This window comes from Garra rufa, chromosome 11 (assembly GCF_049309525.1).
Source record: "Garra rufa chromosome 11, GarRuf1.0, whole genome shotgun sequence".
Lineage (NCBI taxonomy): Eukaryota > Metazoa > Chordata > Actinopteri > Cypriniformes > Cyprinidae > Garra > Garra rufa.
Genome location: NC_133371.1, coordinates 2,581,159 through 2,597,315, shown reverse-complemented (window position 1 = coordinate 2,597,315; position 16,157 = coordinate 2,581,159). Strand labels below are relative to the sequence as shown.

Sequence of the window (16,157 nt, the reverse complement as noted above, 5' to 3'; positions counted from 1 at the left end):
TAGTTCACCCAAAAATGAAAATTTGATGTTAATCTGCTTACCCCCAATGCATCCAAGATGTAGGTTACTTTGTTTCCTCAGAAAAACACAAACGAAGATTTTTAACGAAAACCGGTGCAGTCTGCCAGCCTTATCATGGACGTGGATGGGCACCAGACCTTTAAAAGTAAACAAAAACATGCACAGACAAATCCAAATTACACCCTGCGGCTCGTGATGATACATTGATGTCTTAAGACACGAAACGATCGGTTTTTGAGAAACTGAACAGTATTTATATCATTTTTTACCTTTGATACACAGCCACGTCCATCTGTAATGTGCACGAGTTTGGCATCAGTCACGTCACATGAGCACGCGCTCTGTCGTAGAATACGCAAACGCCGGAAGCGATCTGTCGCATGTATACGACACTCATTGTTTACACAGAGCACAGAGATTGTGGGTATAGCGGCTGTTCAAAATGGTAAATACTTGTGCGTATCCTGATTGTTTAAACCGATTTAAAGCTAAAAGATTACATTAGTTTGCGCAAACTCATCCGGGACTTTTCACTGATTTCCCCTTCCGGCGTTTGCGTATTCTACGTCAGAGCGCGTGCTCATGTGACGTGACTGATGCCAAACTCGTGCACATTACAGATGGACGTGGCTGTGTATCAAAGGTAAAAAATGATATAAATACTGTTCAGTTTCTCACAAAAACCGATCGTTTCGTGTCTTAAGACATCAATGTATCATCACGAGCCGCAGGGTGTAATTTGGATTTGTCTGTGCATGTTTTTGTTTACTTTTAAAGGTCTGGTGCCCATCCACGTCCATGATAAGGCTGGTAGACTGCACCGGTTTTCGTTAAAAATCTTCGTTTGTGTTTTTCTGAGGAAACAAAGTAACCTACATCTTGGATGCATTGGGGGTAAGCAGATTAACATCAAATTTTCATTTTTGGGTGAACTATCCCTTTAAGTTATATTAAGCCTTAAAATTCTGCATAATTAAGGGCGTGGTCACTTGAGTGACAGGTGGACAGCAGTGTAAGTATAACAATTACAAACTTTTAGCACCAAATGACAAGTCACTACAAGCTATTATAGCAGCTTTATTTAAGAAATATTACACATTGCCAAAGTACAACAAATCTTCTCTATGAAGCTCTCCAGTCTTGCCATTGTGTTAACACAAATTAACATGAGGTGAATGAGAGTTAAGACCTGACTTTGTTCTAAAATAAAAGGACGAAGGGACCTGAAAGAAACGAATATGACAAAACAGTCACTAATGAATTAAAACAAATACGTAACTTCGTAGGGCTTCAGATGGTTTGGTATACACAGCATTTTAAAAACGCTCTGCTGAGGCGTCTTCAAACCTCCGGCGCCAAATACCTTAGAATGCCTTTCACATCCAGAGACATGAAAAGCCTGAGTATAAAAGGAAGAATGAGAAAAGGCAGCGTTTGTACGGAATTGTTTTGGGAACAACGGCTAATGTAATGAGCTGAGGCACTATGGTAGTGATTTCATGAGACAGTTTGGGTTGTGGGCCTCATCTGGATGTACCTACATTAATCAAATAAAAAGTAGACAAAATACATTTAGAATATATTATATCTCTGTTATAACATTGGAATAACACCTCAGTCCATCTTTTTTTTGGTGGGCAGGATGTACAACAACACTTGATCAGAGACAACAGATGTGGAAAAGTGCAAAAATACTTTCCTTCTCAGTCTCATTTTCTCTCTGAAAACCAAACCGCTGCTGTCTGATCAAAAATGTCTGCGGAGGTCATGATATTCCTTCCACTCATTAAACTGAATTAAACACTTTTTTTCCTGGAACAAAATGAACACAAGAAGGATCCTAAATATGAACTGAATTTCAGTTAAACCTGTAGGAAAGCAAAAAAACACCTATCATTTCAACACATAGGCATGTCTGCATTCACGGGAAGCTGAGAGGGTCACAGGGTCTCATATCTAGCTGTGGCGAAACCGTGAAAGTGGCTGGAGCAGCAGAGGCAGGTCCTGTAGGTGGTGTACTTAGGCCTTCATGAGCGCGCTGACCACAGCCCTGGCGTTGAGGCTGCGCAGGTCGCTGTACGTCTGACCGGTGCCCACAAACACGATGGGCTGACCTGTGATGTAGGTCATGGAAATAGCAGCGCCCACCTACAGGAAACAATGTGGACTTTCTGTTAACCAAGATCTTTTTTTTTTATAAGAACGCGCCATTAAAAAATGTCCTGGAGTCATACCTTGTCATCAATGGTGTCAAACTTAGTGAGAACGATGCCGTCGATAAGCCTGGGTTTGTCCGTCTTGGAATGATCAGCCAGTGCTTGATTAAATTTAACCTACAACAAAGCAGAAAACATTCACTACATTATCATAACGACCTGGATTTTTTCTGAGAAGCTCAGGACTGTGTTTCAGATATCAGTTTCAAGTAGATACAACAGAAACAGAACAAGCATGGGTATCTCTATTATTCTGCTGCTGCTTCTTCTTCCGCTATTGAGTCTATGGCATCCCATAGAACAGCTTGTGGGAAAGTTATGAAATTTGGCACACAGATAGAGGACAGTCTCAACATTAACCATAGCAAGTTTGGAGTCTCTAACTCAAACTCTCTAGTGCCACTACTTGTCAAATTGACAGCAAAATTTAACATTCGTTTTCTTTTATTAGTTCGAGAAACCTACTTTTTCAAACTCATCCTAGATGGTTTGTCTGATTTTTACCAAAACTGGCTCAGATCATCTTTGAACCATGCTGGCAAAAGTTATAGAATTCAAGTTGATTAATCAAACTGTTCTTGAATAATGCGTGAACAAATTTGACAAAGAGCATGCAAAAACAGATGTGAGGCTTTATCTCCACAATGGTTTGGAGTATTGAGATAACAACCATGACCAGAGACTACCTGCACAGTTTTGGCCTGCGCCACCTAATGGCCGGGAAATATGAAAATTGGCTATTTTAGCTTATAACTTATGAATGATTTGGCCAAAAAAACTGGTCTCTTTAGATTTGGTGGAGCATCTACACTCTTCAAAATAAAGGTCCTTCAAAAGGTTCTTCACAGCGATTGGCTTTTTGGTTCCACAAGGAACCATTCAATCAGAGGTTCTTTAAAGAACCATCTCTTTCTTACCTTTTTATAATCTGAAGAACCTTCTTTCGCCACAAAGAACCTTTTGTGAAACAGAAAGGTTCTTCAGATGTTAAAGATGCTTTATGTAACCACTTTGACAAAAAGGGTTCTTCTATGGCATCGTGAAGCACCTTTATTTTTAAGAGTGTAGAGACGAACCCTACCCTAGAGTTGAATTTGCCCATGAATTTTGTCGTAAAATGCTATATTTTTCACGAACGCATTGACGTATTGTTACAAAACTCTGTGTTTTCAATACCCTGACAGTAGTCAAGAGGGGGCATGCTAATATAACATTGTATTAAATTGGCCTATTGTAATGAAAGTGATCTCAATATATTCTTTGGGTCATACCGAGAACATATATAGCAATTTTGCCACAGTCAGTTGATCTTCTTCCCGCCATTTTGATTTATGTTGGAAACCTACTTTTTCAAACTCCTCCTAGAACATTGGTCCAATTTTCACCAAATTTGACTAAGATCATCTTCAGACATGCTGGCAAAAAGTTATGGATTTCGCGTTGATATACGAAACAGTTGTCGTTTTACTCATCAACAAATTTGCTGGAATCATGCCAAACTCCATCTGAGGCTGTATCTCTCCAAGTTTTGACACTAAACTTTGTATGTGCTATTGTCACCTCACACTGACCATGCCCCATCAGTTTGGTAACAGTGCCACCTATTGGTCAAAAGTTATAAACCATTCATTAACCATTAATAATGAAATTTCCAAAAACACTAATAACTTTTAATTGCATTAGCGTGCTGTAATCAAACTAGTCTCAAGATATTTCTTTATGCCGAGAACATAGATGCCAAATTTGTCACAGTCGGCCAAACTTCCTGTGCGCTATTTTGATTTATGTTAAAATCTACTTACTTCAAACTCGTCCTAGACCGTTCATCCGATATTTACCAAAATTTGCTCAGATCATCTTTGGACCATGCTGGCAAAATAAAATGCTAGAATAATGCATGAACAAATTCGACAAAGAGCACGCATAAAATTAATGTGAGGCTTTATCTCCACAAATGGTTTGGCGTATTGAGACCAAACTTGGTGTGTTTTAACAACCATGCCCGAGGCTACCTGCACAGTTTTGGTGCAGCACCACCTAATGGACAGGAGAAATGAAAAATGGCTATTTTTGCTTATATCTTCTGAATGGTTTGGCCAAAAAAGAAGCCACATCAATTTGGTAACAGCGCCACCTATTGGTCAAAAGTTAAATTTAAAAAAGTTAATTTAACATTAATAATGAAATTTCCAAAAACGCTAATAACTTTTGATTGCATTTGCCTATTGTATTTAAACAAGTCTCAAAATATTCCTTCATGCCGAGAACATAGTCGGCCGAACTTCCTGTGCGCCATTTTAATTTATGTTGAAACCTCCTTTTTCAAACTCGTCCTAGACCATTTGTCCAAATTTGAGGCATGATGTCAGATTACGTCTGAGGCTGTATCTCTGCAAAGCTTTGACATATTGACACCAAACTTTGTGTGTACCATTATCACCTCAGACAGAACATTAATTTGATATCAGCGGCATCTATTACTAGCCATTAAATTACTAAATGTTGTATTTATGATTTTTCAGCCATTTTGGCTAAAATCATCCTAAAATGGCTTTAATTATTTGGAGTTGGTCTGATGCTCCCTGCCATGCTTAGCTCCTCATTTTGCCTCCGTTTTTGATGTTTGCTCACCAAGGCTGCATTTATTTCAGCAAAAATACACTAAAACAGTAATATTGTGTTTTATATATATATATATATATATATATAAATAAATTTCCAGCTAGTTGCCAAACTTGCCAGGATATTTCTCTAAAATACAAAATAGCAAACTACTAATTAACACTAAAACAAATAAAAATTTTTAAAAAAATTGTATAGATTTCTAAAACAGAAAATATAAATAAACAAATACATTTTTGTCTCTCAGTGATACTAAAAATAACACTGCTTCAGTTTTCGGTGTCACATGATCCTTCAGAAATCATTCTAATATGCTAATATGCTAAATAAACATTAAAAACAGTTTTTAACTGCTTTATACTTTTGTGGAACTGACATTTTTAGGATTTTATTATAAATAGAAAGTTCAAAAGAATGCCCATTTATTTTCAATATAAATCTTTTAACATTCTTAATGCATTTACTGTCATTTTTGACCAATTTTATGCATCCTCACTGAAAACAGTATCAATTTCTATTTAAAACACACCTTCTGTCATCATTTACTTACTTTCACTTCATTCTAAACTTGTATGGTTTTCCATCTTCCTTGAAAGACACAAGTGTAAACATTTTGCCACACTTTTCAATTTAACAAAAGCAGAAGCAGACTGGGGTTGATAAATGGTGCAAAAGCATCATTAAATTAACTGAAAGACTGTGCACCAGCAGGCCGTTATTTGTCATAACCCACTATTCTAATATATAAATGGCTTTCTAAAACATCAAGCACTCCCTAGTGCACTTTTAAAGCACTTTTTAGTGTCCAAAAACATTTTCTAGACACTTCATAAGGTCAGAAGTATCACTATAAAGCAGTGCCTTCTATAGGCCACATGTGGTATTACACCTACCAGCTGATCCACAGCCTCATTGCCCACTAGTGCTTCTCCCACAAACAGGACGAGGTCCGGGGTGTTGACCGCGATCAGCTTAGCCAGAGCCGTCATCAGAGGAGCGTTATCCTGCATACGCCCAGCGGTATCGATCAGCACCACGTCAAAGCCCTGATTACGAGCTGCAGAATAAGATGACAACTGTTAACAAATGAATCCTTGTAAGTTTCATTTCCTCTATAATCACATGGTTTTTACCAAAGGCGATAGCCTCCATGGCGATCCCAGCAGCATCCTTGCCGTAGCCCTTCTCAAAGAGCTGTACGGCGGGGCGTCCTCCGTGCTTCTCAGGTGGGTGCAAAGAGTTCAGACGGCGCTGATGGGTCCTCAGCTGCTCCACGGCACCCGCACGGAAGGTGTCACAGGCCGCGATGAGCACCGTGAAACCGTTCTCGATCAACCAGTAAGATATCTGTACAAAAACACAAAAAAACAGGAATACATGTCACATGACTTCTGAATATACTGATTTGATGCTCAAGAAATTTTTCTTGTTTTCATGTTGAAAACAGTTGCTTAATATTTTTTTAAATGAACATAAAAATGAAAGAAATTAATACTTTTATTCAGAATTAGTTCAAACTTTTGACCTTTAGTGTATTTTGCATGCATGAAAAGAGAGAGAAAACAAAACAACAACAACTGCATACACATTTCTCATTTTAAATTTAAACACTTATTAACAATTATCCAATTATTCCAGATCTTACATTTCTATAAGATAAGTTCTTCATTTTAAAGCCCTTCGACAGTATTGCAAAGTCTGTGGTTTTCCCACGGTATTGGGCTACTTTCATACTGTTGCCGTGGGTTGTTTCACATGTACGCAGGTTGAAGCGACCCCCAAAAAAATAATATTTAGCCCCTGGAATGCTAATTACCAGAGGAACCCCGCCACAGAACGTGTTTTTTTACCGGGGGACCCCCCTCAAAACATGACTGGGCTACTTTTGGGCTAGTTTTAAATAGCAATTGGGTGGGTTTTGTTGTGAAAACCTGGCAACCCTGCCCTTCGGATTTTTTTTTTTCTTACCTTGGCGAGGTTGGTGGATTACAGGGGGCCCCCTCAAAATGTGATTGGGCCACTTTTGGGCTAGTTTTGAGAAGCAATTGGGCGGGTTTTGTTGTGAAAACCTGGCAACCCTGTCCTTCGGAAAGGTGTTTTTTTTTTTTTTTTACCTTGGCGAGGTTGGTAGATTTTTACTTGGGGACACCCCTCAAAATGTGATTGGGTTACTTTTGGGCTAGTTTTGAGTAGCAATTGGGCAGGTTTTGTTGTGAAAACCTGGCAACCCCGCCCTTCGGATTTTTTTTTTTTTTTTTTTTACCTTGGCGAGGTTGGTGGATTATTATCGGGGGACCCCCTCAAAATGTGATTGGGCCACTTTTGGGCTAGTTTTGAGAAGCAATTGGGCGGGTTTTGTTGTGAAAACCTGGCAACCCTGTCCTTCGGAAAGGTGTTTTTTTTTGTTTTGTTTTTTAACCTTGGCGAGGTTGGTAGATTTTTACTTGGGGACACCCCTCGAAATGTGATTGGGCTACTTTTGGGCTAGTTTTGAGTAGCAATTGGGTAGGTTTTGTTGTGAAAACCTGGCAACCCTGCCCTTCGGATTTTTTTTTTCTTACCTTGGCGAGGTTGGTGGATTATTACCGGGGGACCCCCTCAAAATGTGAATGGGCCACTTTTGGGCTAGTTTTGAGTAGCAATTGGGTGGGTTTTGTTGTGAAAACCTGGCAACCCTGCCCTTCGGAAATTGTTTTTTTGTTGTTTTTTTTACCTTGGCGAGGTTGGTGGATTTGCCAACGCCGTTCACACCACAGAAGGTGATGACGAAGGGTTTGCGCTGAGAACGAGCCTCTAGCACATCCCTCAAGATGTCCACACGCCGCTTGGGCTGCAGGATCTGCACCAGAGAGTCCTGCAGAGCCTGCTTTACTGTAGAGGCCACAGCTGGAGAGAAGAAAGCCAGGAGAAGATTTAGAAGAGCAAAATAATCCAGGAAGGCCAGAGAGAAAGACAGAAGATAAACACATGTGTGGGAAATCTCTTGTTTGGACGGGCTGTTCAGCAGGTGTGTGCTGTACTCACTGGTGAAAGTGCCCATGACTTTGCCTTCCAGTTTCTTGGCCACTGAGTCACAGAGCTGGGAGGCTATTTCAGCTGCTACATTCTTGGCTAGAAGGGGAAAAAAAGGATAGTTTGCAATACGTTAGCTATTAGTTTGATCCAATTATAAATGTAGGCTGTCACACATAGTTTATCAACTAGTTTGTAGTTGGGTCATTCCTGGGATTCGGTAACATTTTGACTTGGAATAAACATTTCAACTACAAATTATTCATTTTCTTAATTTAGTAAGTTATTAATAAATTAAGTCAAGAGGATCTGGTGAGGCTCTGTGTTTATGAGCATCAGACGCGCTTTGACGGAGTTTACTGATCCCACCTTCGTCGAACCAGTTTCAACTGATTTAGAATGTATTTGCTGTATTTTTAATGTGTATGTTTATTTTTTAATGGATTCAAACAGTACATATTCAGTCAGTCAAGTTCAAAGGGACAGGTTTAGTGAGTGGTCTTTTGGCATCTCCCTGTTGTCTTGTCTGACATATTTTGATCAGACCAGAATCTCTAATGAATCATTAAGACTAATTTGTGAACTTTTCAATAAATTCATTAAAAAGAACAGACTAAAAAAAGAACATGTATAAAGTTTCCACATAAACACACCCAATTTATACTGTGAAAAATTATTATAATTGTGTAAACTCTTATTTTTCAAGCTGTATTACTGTATTATTAGATAAAATTATATGAATCAATTTGTTTTTACACATTTATAGTTAATCAAATTTTAATTTACTTGAATTGTTTTCTTGTATAAAACTATAATTTTATCTTTTTATTACCTATGGCACTGTATTGTTGGATGTATTCCTTTATATTAATTTTTATTTAATAAAATTTGTACTTATTTGCTATTGTACTATTAGATGTATTATTTAAATAATTTTATTTAAATAAAATATTTGTAATCAAAATTACATTATTTGAATAATTTGATTACACTTATCGTCTACCTATAATACTTCATTATTAGATGTATTATGATTTTTTATAATTATACATCAAAATATTATCCTTTTCTTTTACCGTTTAGTTTTTTGTATGACTCATTTATATAATTCATTTTTATTTTTAAAGAAATCATTAATTTTAATCAAACTTTTTTTGACAAATTTAATGTGTAGTACTGTACTTTTAGATTAATTAACTTCTAATTACATCAATTATTTATTTATTTTAATAATTTACTTCTTTAAATTAATCGTTAAAAAAAACATGCAAACAATGAATGAGGTGCCATGGGGCGAGAGCGATGTCGTACCGATGAGATGATCTTTCATCTTGTCCAGAACTGGCTCCATGTGCTCCTGAGTCAGATTTTTAGATCCCACCAGGCCTTTCAGCATCCCAAACATTCCCCCGAAACCACCCTTTTTAGCTCTGCAGAGAACGTACATCATTCATAGATGCAGAGGCAGCAAGTTCAGACGAAGAAGCCACATCTTTAGGCCGTGTTTGAAAAGGCAGAACAGTAGCAAATTTAAAATGTTACCCTTTCTTGTTAGTGTTTGCCACCACAACTCTCTCCTCTTCTTGCACCTCTTCATCCTCATCCTCTGAGGATTCATAATCAACACCTCGCAGGTCCCCTTTCATTGAATCCACCTGGATAAGCTGGAAAAAACAAAGAGTTCCTTGAAAATTTCATCTGCAATATCTGAATTTCATTGAAAAGCAATAGAAATTACAACCATGAGAATGCAGAGTTAGTGCTTGCAATTAAAAAGATGGTGCAGCGAATTTGAGACTTTTTGTCAGGTGTAATAATGGATTGCTCACCGGTTCAGCAATGGAATCAGGGTCTTGGTTCTGTGCGTCACTGGAGTTGTTGCCGTTGGCTCCGCTGTAGTCCAGCACTCCAGTGCTCCTCCCACCCATATCCCACACCCGGTTTGCCTTCCCCTTTGGCTTCTGGGGTTTAGGGGACTTACTGTACAATACAACAGCATTAAAAAAAGAAAACTTTAAACCAGTGTTACTTGTAGCCTATCTTTGGTCTTATTTTTTAATAACAAAGATAAAATAATTACAAAGATTTTTATCTTCGCCCACTTTAGTCTAAATATCTGCCATTCTTTTTATTTTACATTTTGTTACCTTGGGGTTTGGTTTTAAAATATGGAAATTAGTTTGGCCAACATGACAGAGAATCGTGATAAAATCGTGATATGACATTTTTGCCATATCGCCCACCCCTAGTGTGGAGCAGCATTTACTGTGAACAGAGCCGCTGTGAGATGCACATACGTAACATACACGCATGTAAATAATTAAAGCACATATATATTAAACCTTCATTGCATATATATATATATATATTTAACAAAATCATAATTCACAATTATGCTTAATTTAAATGTGTTTAGATATGTATATATCACGCAGCCTTCGAAAACAGTCTAATAATGCATTTCGTGGATTACGGTATTTTGCCGGTTTATCGATGCGGGCCAAATACATTTTTTTAACGTAGTCTACATAGAAGTCAACATGCGGGTTTAAGTGATTTAGTAAAAGTCATTTAGAGATTCAAAAGTGGGGCTTTATTTGCCATGAACAAAGCTTTTTCCTCACAATTCATCATGTGTCCTACCTGGGCTTCTCTGGTTTACCGCCACCCAACTGCTTGCTGATGAACTTGGCACGGTTCCTCTCAATAATCTCCTCTTGGGTCAGGCCCTCGTTTCCATTCTCCACAGCTTTTTTTGGGGCCGTCTGTGAGGCAGCTTTAGCCTGATCCCCTCCTGATTCAGCTGGCGACGGGTGAAAGAAGAAATGAAAGAACGGATACATTAATAAAACTATAGCTTCCGGAGCGCCACTGACTCTCTCAGGTGGTTTCCTTTTACTCACATTTTTCACCTTCCTTTTTGGCATTTTTACTTTTCTTGCCTCCTTGCTCCTTGCTTTTGTCTCCGTCTTTTGTCTCAATCATAGACTTCACAGTTTTCTTGGATTTCTCGGACTCCTTGAAAGTCCTCATAAAGACGGGGGCCTTGGCTTTGTTGCTGTCCTCCGCCTCCCTGCAAAACACACACTTCATATAAATGATGATGCCTAGAGCTTAAGTGCTGAAAATAATACCACAATGTGAACACACATGGATTTCTCCTGATCTAATTTGTCAGCGACTGTCACATAGTCCTCATTTAGCAACAATTGACTCAAAAACAAAACTTGTTGATTTTTAATTAAAATAGTTTTTAGACAAATAGTTTCTTTTGCAAACTGAAAATGTTGCATAATAATTTAGGCCATCATAACCTGGACAAACTGTATGAATATCTTTGAAAAAGTAATTTATTCCTGTGATCAAAGCTGAATTTTCAGCATTATTACTCAATCTAATATGCTGACTTGCTGCTCAAGAAACATTATTATTATATTATTCTTATTATCAGTGTATCTTTATGGAAAACATGATACACTGTTACAGGACTCTTTGGAAATTAGTAAGTTCAGAACAGCAGTTAATCAGCATCAGTCACTTTTGATCAATTTAATGCATTCTTGCTAAATAAAAACATATGACTTTCTACTTCTTCTTCTTCAAACAAAAAAAAAATTTTTTAAAGAAAAAACATTTTTGATAATGAAAAACCAAAACCAAAACCTGACCCTAAACTTTTCACGGTTAATGAGGGTGTACATATAAATATGTCTGGAAGTTCAAATGTGGCATATACATAAAAAATATCTTGTGCTTTTCGACAGATATTTTTATTTATTGCCCCAGAAAAAGGTCTAGCTCACCGCAGGAGTTGGTGGAAGTCATCTCCAAACTCGAAATTATTGAGCAGAAACTTTAGGGCGCCTCTCTGCTCCAGCTCATTCTTGTATCGATCTCTGAAATGAAGCTGGACATCATCTATAAACTTGTCCACATACGTCAGCGTCAGGATCTTTTGAAAACCCACCTGAGCCAAGCAGAAGCACACGATCAGACATATGGACAGCTGAGTCTAGAGCAGGGCTGGACGATATGGCAAAAAATTATATCACGATATATTCTTAATTTCGGTCGATACGATATAATTCCGATTTCGATATGGACAATATTAAAAAGCCTCAGGAAAAAACTGCAGAGGACACACAAAATGGATGTCTGTACCTACAAATGTCTGCAATTTGCAAAGTCTATAATACCTCCAGGCTCCTCCTATTAAAATTATATAATTTAAAAAAAAATTAAAACAGTAAAAAAACATAAATAATTACAAACAAGAAATGTGAAACAAACTATCAAATAAATAAAACTCTCAGACTCAGCTTATTAACAATAATATATTTCCATTTAAACTAGAACAGGCTTATTTAATTGAGAGAACTGGGAATAATCTATACAAATATGTACGTCTTGACTAAAGACTAAATGAATTGCCTATAAAATCGCTTAAAAAGGGGGAAAGAAATCATAATAATTATGCCACTAGGCCAACTAATTATTAATCCTCTTCCAGAAGGAGGTGCCCTTTCCCGCATTTTCCTGGTAACATTTGGACACAAAGTAGCACAGTGGTAATGAATTACTTTAGAAGCAATTATAGTAAAAATTAAATGAAAATGACAGAAACGTTTCCTTTTTAGACACATTCATTTAAAAAAAAAAAAAACAGCGCCACATTTTGACTGTGAAACGTGCAGTGCTCATGTTTATTTAACGAAGTCAAAGCCTTTTTGAAAATCTATTTAAAGCGGTCAGCGCTGATATTATGGCGAACATTTGCATGAACTGCGTATAACTTACCAATGGCAGAGTTTATCCGAACTTAAAGGGATGGTTCGGAGTAGAATTGACTTCATTGCTATGCACTCCGAAGCCCATCTAAATACCCCATCCGAAGTTTTTTTTACCTTAGTCAAACATTTATGGAGATATTAGAGTTTTTCGAATTGCTTGTTACAGGAGTGAATGGTACATGTGATGTATCTCGTAAATTGCACTACTAAACGTGCAAGTAATCTTACCAAACTTGTACAGTAGTGTAAATAGGTTATGTACTCACAAAACGCTGCAACAGAACATTTGTAAGTCCACCATGAGTGTTTTAAAAACACGTTTTACCCGAGAACTACTAGTCTCAGAAACTACAAGTCGACGTCACTTCCCTGGTTTGAAAAAAGCACGTAAAAGTCCTCCTACTACATCTGTGTGCATGTCAACTTGTAGGAGGACTTTTACGTGCTTTTTTCAAACCAGGGAAGTGACGTCGACGTGTCGCCATTTGTAGTTTTTGAGACTAGTAGGGATTGGCTAAAACGTGTTTTTAAAACACTCATGGTGGACTTACAAATGTTCTGTTGCAGCGTTTTGTGAGTACATAACCTATTTACACTACTGTACCAGTTTGGTAAGATTACTTGCACGTTTAGTGGTGCAATTTACGAGATACATCACATGTACCATTCACTCCTGTAACAAGCAATTCGAAAAACTCTAATATCTCCATAAATGTTTGACTAAGGTAAAAAAAACTTTTTCGTATCACCGTTCTATCGCGATATATATTGATATCGAATTATTGTCCAGCCCTTGTCTAGAGACACTGACTGATCTGATGAATCACATGATTTGCATTGAAAGCAAAATAAACACTCACCACAAACACAAGCTCAAACTCATTGTCCAGCTTGTATTTAAGACTCAGGGCATTATGGTTGAAGGAGTTATTTCCACTCCTCTCCTGCAAACAGAAACCCAAAAAACAAACATTCAACTTTAATCTAGAATTCTAATCTAAACTTCTATCTGAAATCTTTCAGCACATTTACTGTTAGATGTGATTGAGGAAGTGGAACAAAACAAAATCATTATTTTTTGAAGGAACATGATACAGACACTTGATGCGTTTTCATGCCAGGTTAATTTTATATTAGAAAACAGTTGATCAAACATATCTAGTATTCATGAAATGTGCTTTTTAACTTTAGCATTTGATTTTCTATTGTACTTTATCTGAGCTAGCAGCTACGGCTGTATGCTACGAAAGCCTGTTTTTGCCACAGATTTAAAAAATTTGAGAGGTAATTCCGACATTTTTCTTGCAATTCTTAGTTTACATTAGGACAATTCTTGCCATTCTGGGGCAAAAAGGCTTGTGAAATATTTTCTTGCAGTTTTGAGTGCATTTGTGACTTATTTCTCAGAATTCTCAGAATTGCGAGAATCAGTGCAAATTTGTAAAATAAAAAGCGACAACAACCCTTCTAATTTTTTTTTTCCATGTGGCAGAAACAAGCATCCATAGTATGCAGTTATAAACTTTGATGTAACAATTATTTTCTAGTTACAATACCAGTCAAAGGTTTTTGGACAGTAAGATTTTTTCAATGTTTTTTTTTTCCAAGAAGTTTCTTCTGCTCACCAAGCCTTGCACTTATTTGATCCAAAATACAGCAAAAACAGTAGAAATTTTGACATATTTTTACTATTTAAAAAAACTGTTTTCCATGAGAATATATTTTTTGAAAATGTAATTTATTCTTGATTTTAAAGCAGAATTTTTAGCATTATTATTACTCCAGTCACATGATCCTTCAGAAATCATTTTAAAACTCTGATTTGCTGCTCAAAAACATTTCCTATTTTTATGTTGAAAACCTATTTTTTTTTCAGGTTTCTTTGATGAATAGAAAGTTCAGAAGAACAGCATATTACCCCTAAAAAGCTTTTGATTGGTATAGTGCATAATCTTACAAAAGCTTTTTACTTCAGATAAATGCTGAACTTTGATCTTCCGATTCATCAAAGAACCCTGAATAAAATTACTCAACCTTCTTAAATACTGTTAATAATAATAAATGTTTCTTGAACACCAAATCATCATATTAGAATGATTTCTAAAGAATCATGTAATAACACAGAAGACTGATGCTGAAAATTTTGCTTTGATCACAGGAATAAATTACATTTGAAAATATATTCAAATTGAAAACAGCTATTTTAAAATAGTAAAAATATTTCAGAATATTACTGCTTTTGATGTTTTTGAATCAAATAAATGCAGGCTTGGTGAGCAGAAGAGAAAGAAAAATCTTACAGTCCAAAAACATTTGACTGGTAGTGTATATGATTAAATATTTTATAAAAGTCATTATATTTATCATAAGAGTAATTATTCATAATACAACCTATAAACTTTGAATCGACAGTCTGCTCTAAGCTCTCCATTTTTACTACAACATGGAATACAAGAAAAAAAACATAATGAAATTCAGAAATCTTGTAAATTTTATAAATGCTTGTTTCTGCCACAGGGAAAAACAATAATAAAAGGGTAATTGTCGCTTTTTATTTTAGAATTTGCAATCTCGCAATTCTGAGTTTATATCTCACAATTCCGAGGAAAAAAGTCAGGGTTGTGACAAACTCGGAATTGGGCTAAAAAAAAAAAATAAAAATAAAAATCACAATTACGTTTTTTTTTTTTTTTGTCGCAGAGAATTCTGAGAAATAAGTCACAATTCCACTCAAAACTGCAAAAAAAAAAAAATCGAAATTCTCGGTTAATATTTCACATTTCTGCATTTTTGTCTGTCTTATAAACAGTTCTTTGAAGAATTCAAATGTATATAAACACCTTGGAAATAAATAAAATAGGTAATAATTATTTTATTTTAGAATATTGTAATATTTTTTGGCAATGCATAGTGATAAACAAAAAACTAAATATGAAAATGGTCTACTTTGTGCTCTCTCTGATTGTCTAGGCTGGTTAATGCAGTATTGCTCAACACATATGACTGTCCAACACGAAACTCTGACTCAAATGCATCTGTAAGTCAATATTCGTGTTGTTTTACATTATCCTACACAGTAACTATAGTAACCTCCATTATCCCTTACTCACAGCTGAACCCATGTGTTTGCTGGGCCAGACTGCTGATATGTGCCCTGCTGCCACAGGTACACTGGACAAAACAGTAACCAGATGGTCTGAATCCACGACAGGCCGAGGACTTTACCTGGAGGATGACGGAGCGGATGAGAGCGTTGACGGGCCCGGTGAAGGATTCACTCACTCCGGCCCCCTGAAAACACCACAACACGATCCCCCCTTTACTGAAGATGGCGAAGAAGTCCAGCATCTTTGCCAATCACGAACGAACGAGGAACAGATCAAACACCGTTCAACAAAAAACGAAAACGTATAAAAAATAAATAAGTGCTCGAAAGTTGCCCTGCGCTTGAGTTAATATGCGCAGCACTGCCTGCCGTCAGGATGAACACTCAACT

At 36.8% G+C, this 16,157-nt stretch overlaps 1 protein-coding gene across 1 annotated transcript; it reads right to left on the bottom strand.

Moving 5' to 3' along the window:
* Window positions 1–1,078: 1,078 nt before the first annotated feature.
* Window positions 1,079–16,150, bottom strand: LOC141345831 (signal recognition particle receptor subunit alpha-like). The gene is made up of 14 exons (XM_073850750.1): window positions 15,887–16,150; window positions 13,522–13,605; window positions 11,675–11,838; window positions 10,775–10,944; window positions 10,515–10,674; window positions 9,701–9,851; window positions 9,414–9,535; window positions 9,183–9,301; window positions 7,884–7,970; window positions 7,573–7,745; window positions 5,993–6,206; window positions 5,753–5,916; window positions 2,256–2,354; window positions 1,079–2,169 (listed from the first exon to the last, which is right to left on the bottom strand). The coding sequence occupies exons 1-14, from the start codon at window positions 16,007–16,009 to the stop codon at window positions 2,041–2,043; spliced, it is 1,959 nt and encodes a 652-aa protein (XP_073706851.1). The 5' UTR covers window positions 16,010–16,150; the 3' UTR covers window positions 1,079–2,040.
* Window positions 16,151–16,157: the final 7 nt, after the last annotated feature.

Bases quoted from the DNA above. Each gene is read 5' to 3' on its own strand.
- LOC141345831 (XM_073850750.1), bottom strand. From the start codon at position 16,009: ATGCTGGACTTCTTCGCCATCTTCAGTAAAGGGGGGATCGTGTTGTGG. The intron at 13,606-15,886 runs GTAAAGTCCTCG...TTCTGTTTGCAG, and splicing joins TCCGCTCCGTCATCCTCCAG to GAGAGGAGTGGAAATAACTC. The intron at 9,536-9,700 runs GTGAGCAATCCA...TGTTTTTTCCAG, and splicing joins CTGATTCCATTGCTGAACCG to CTTATCCAGGTGGATTCAAT.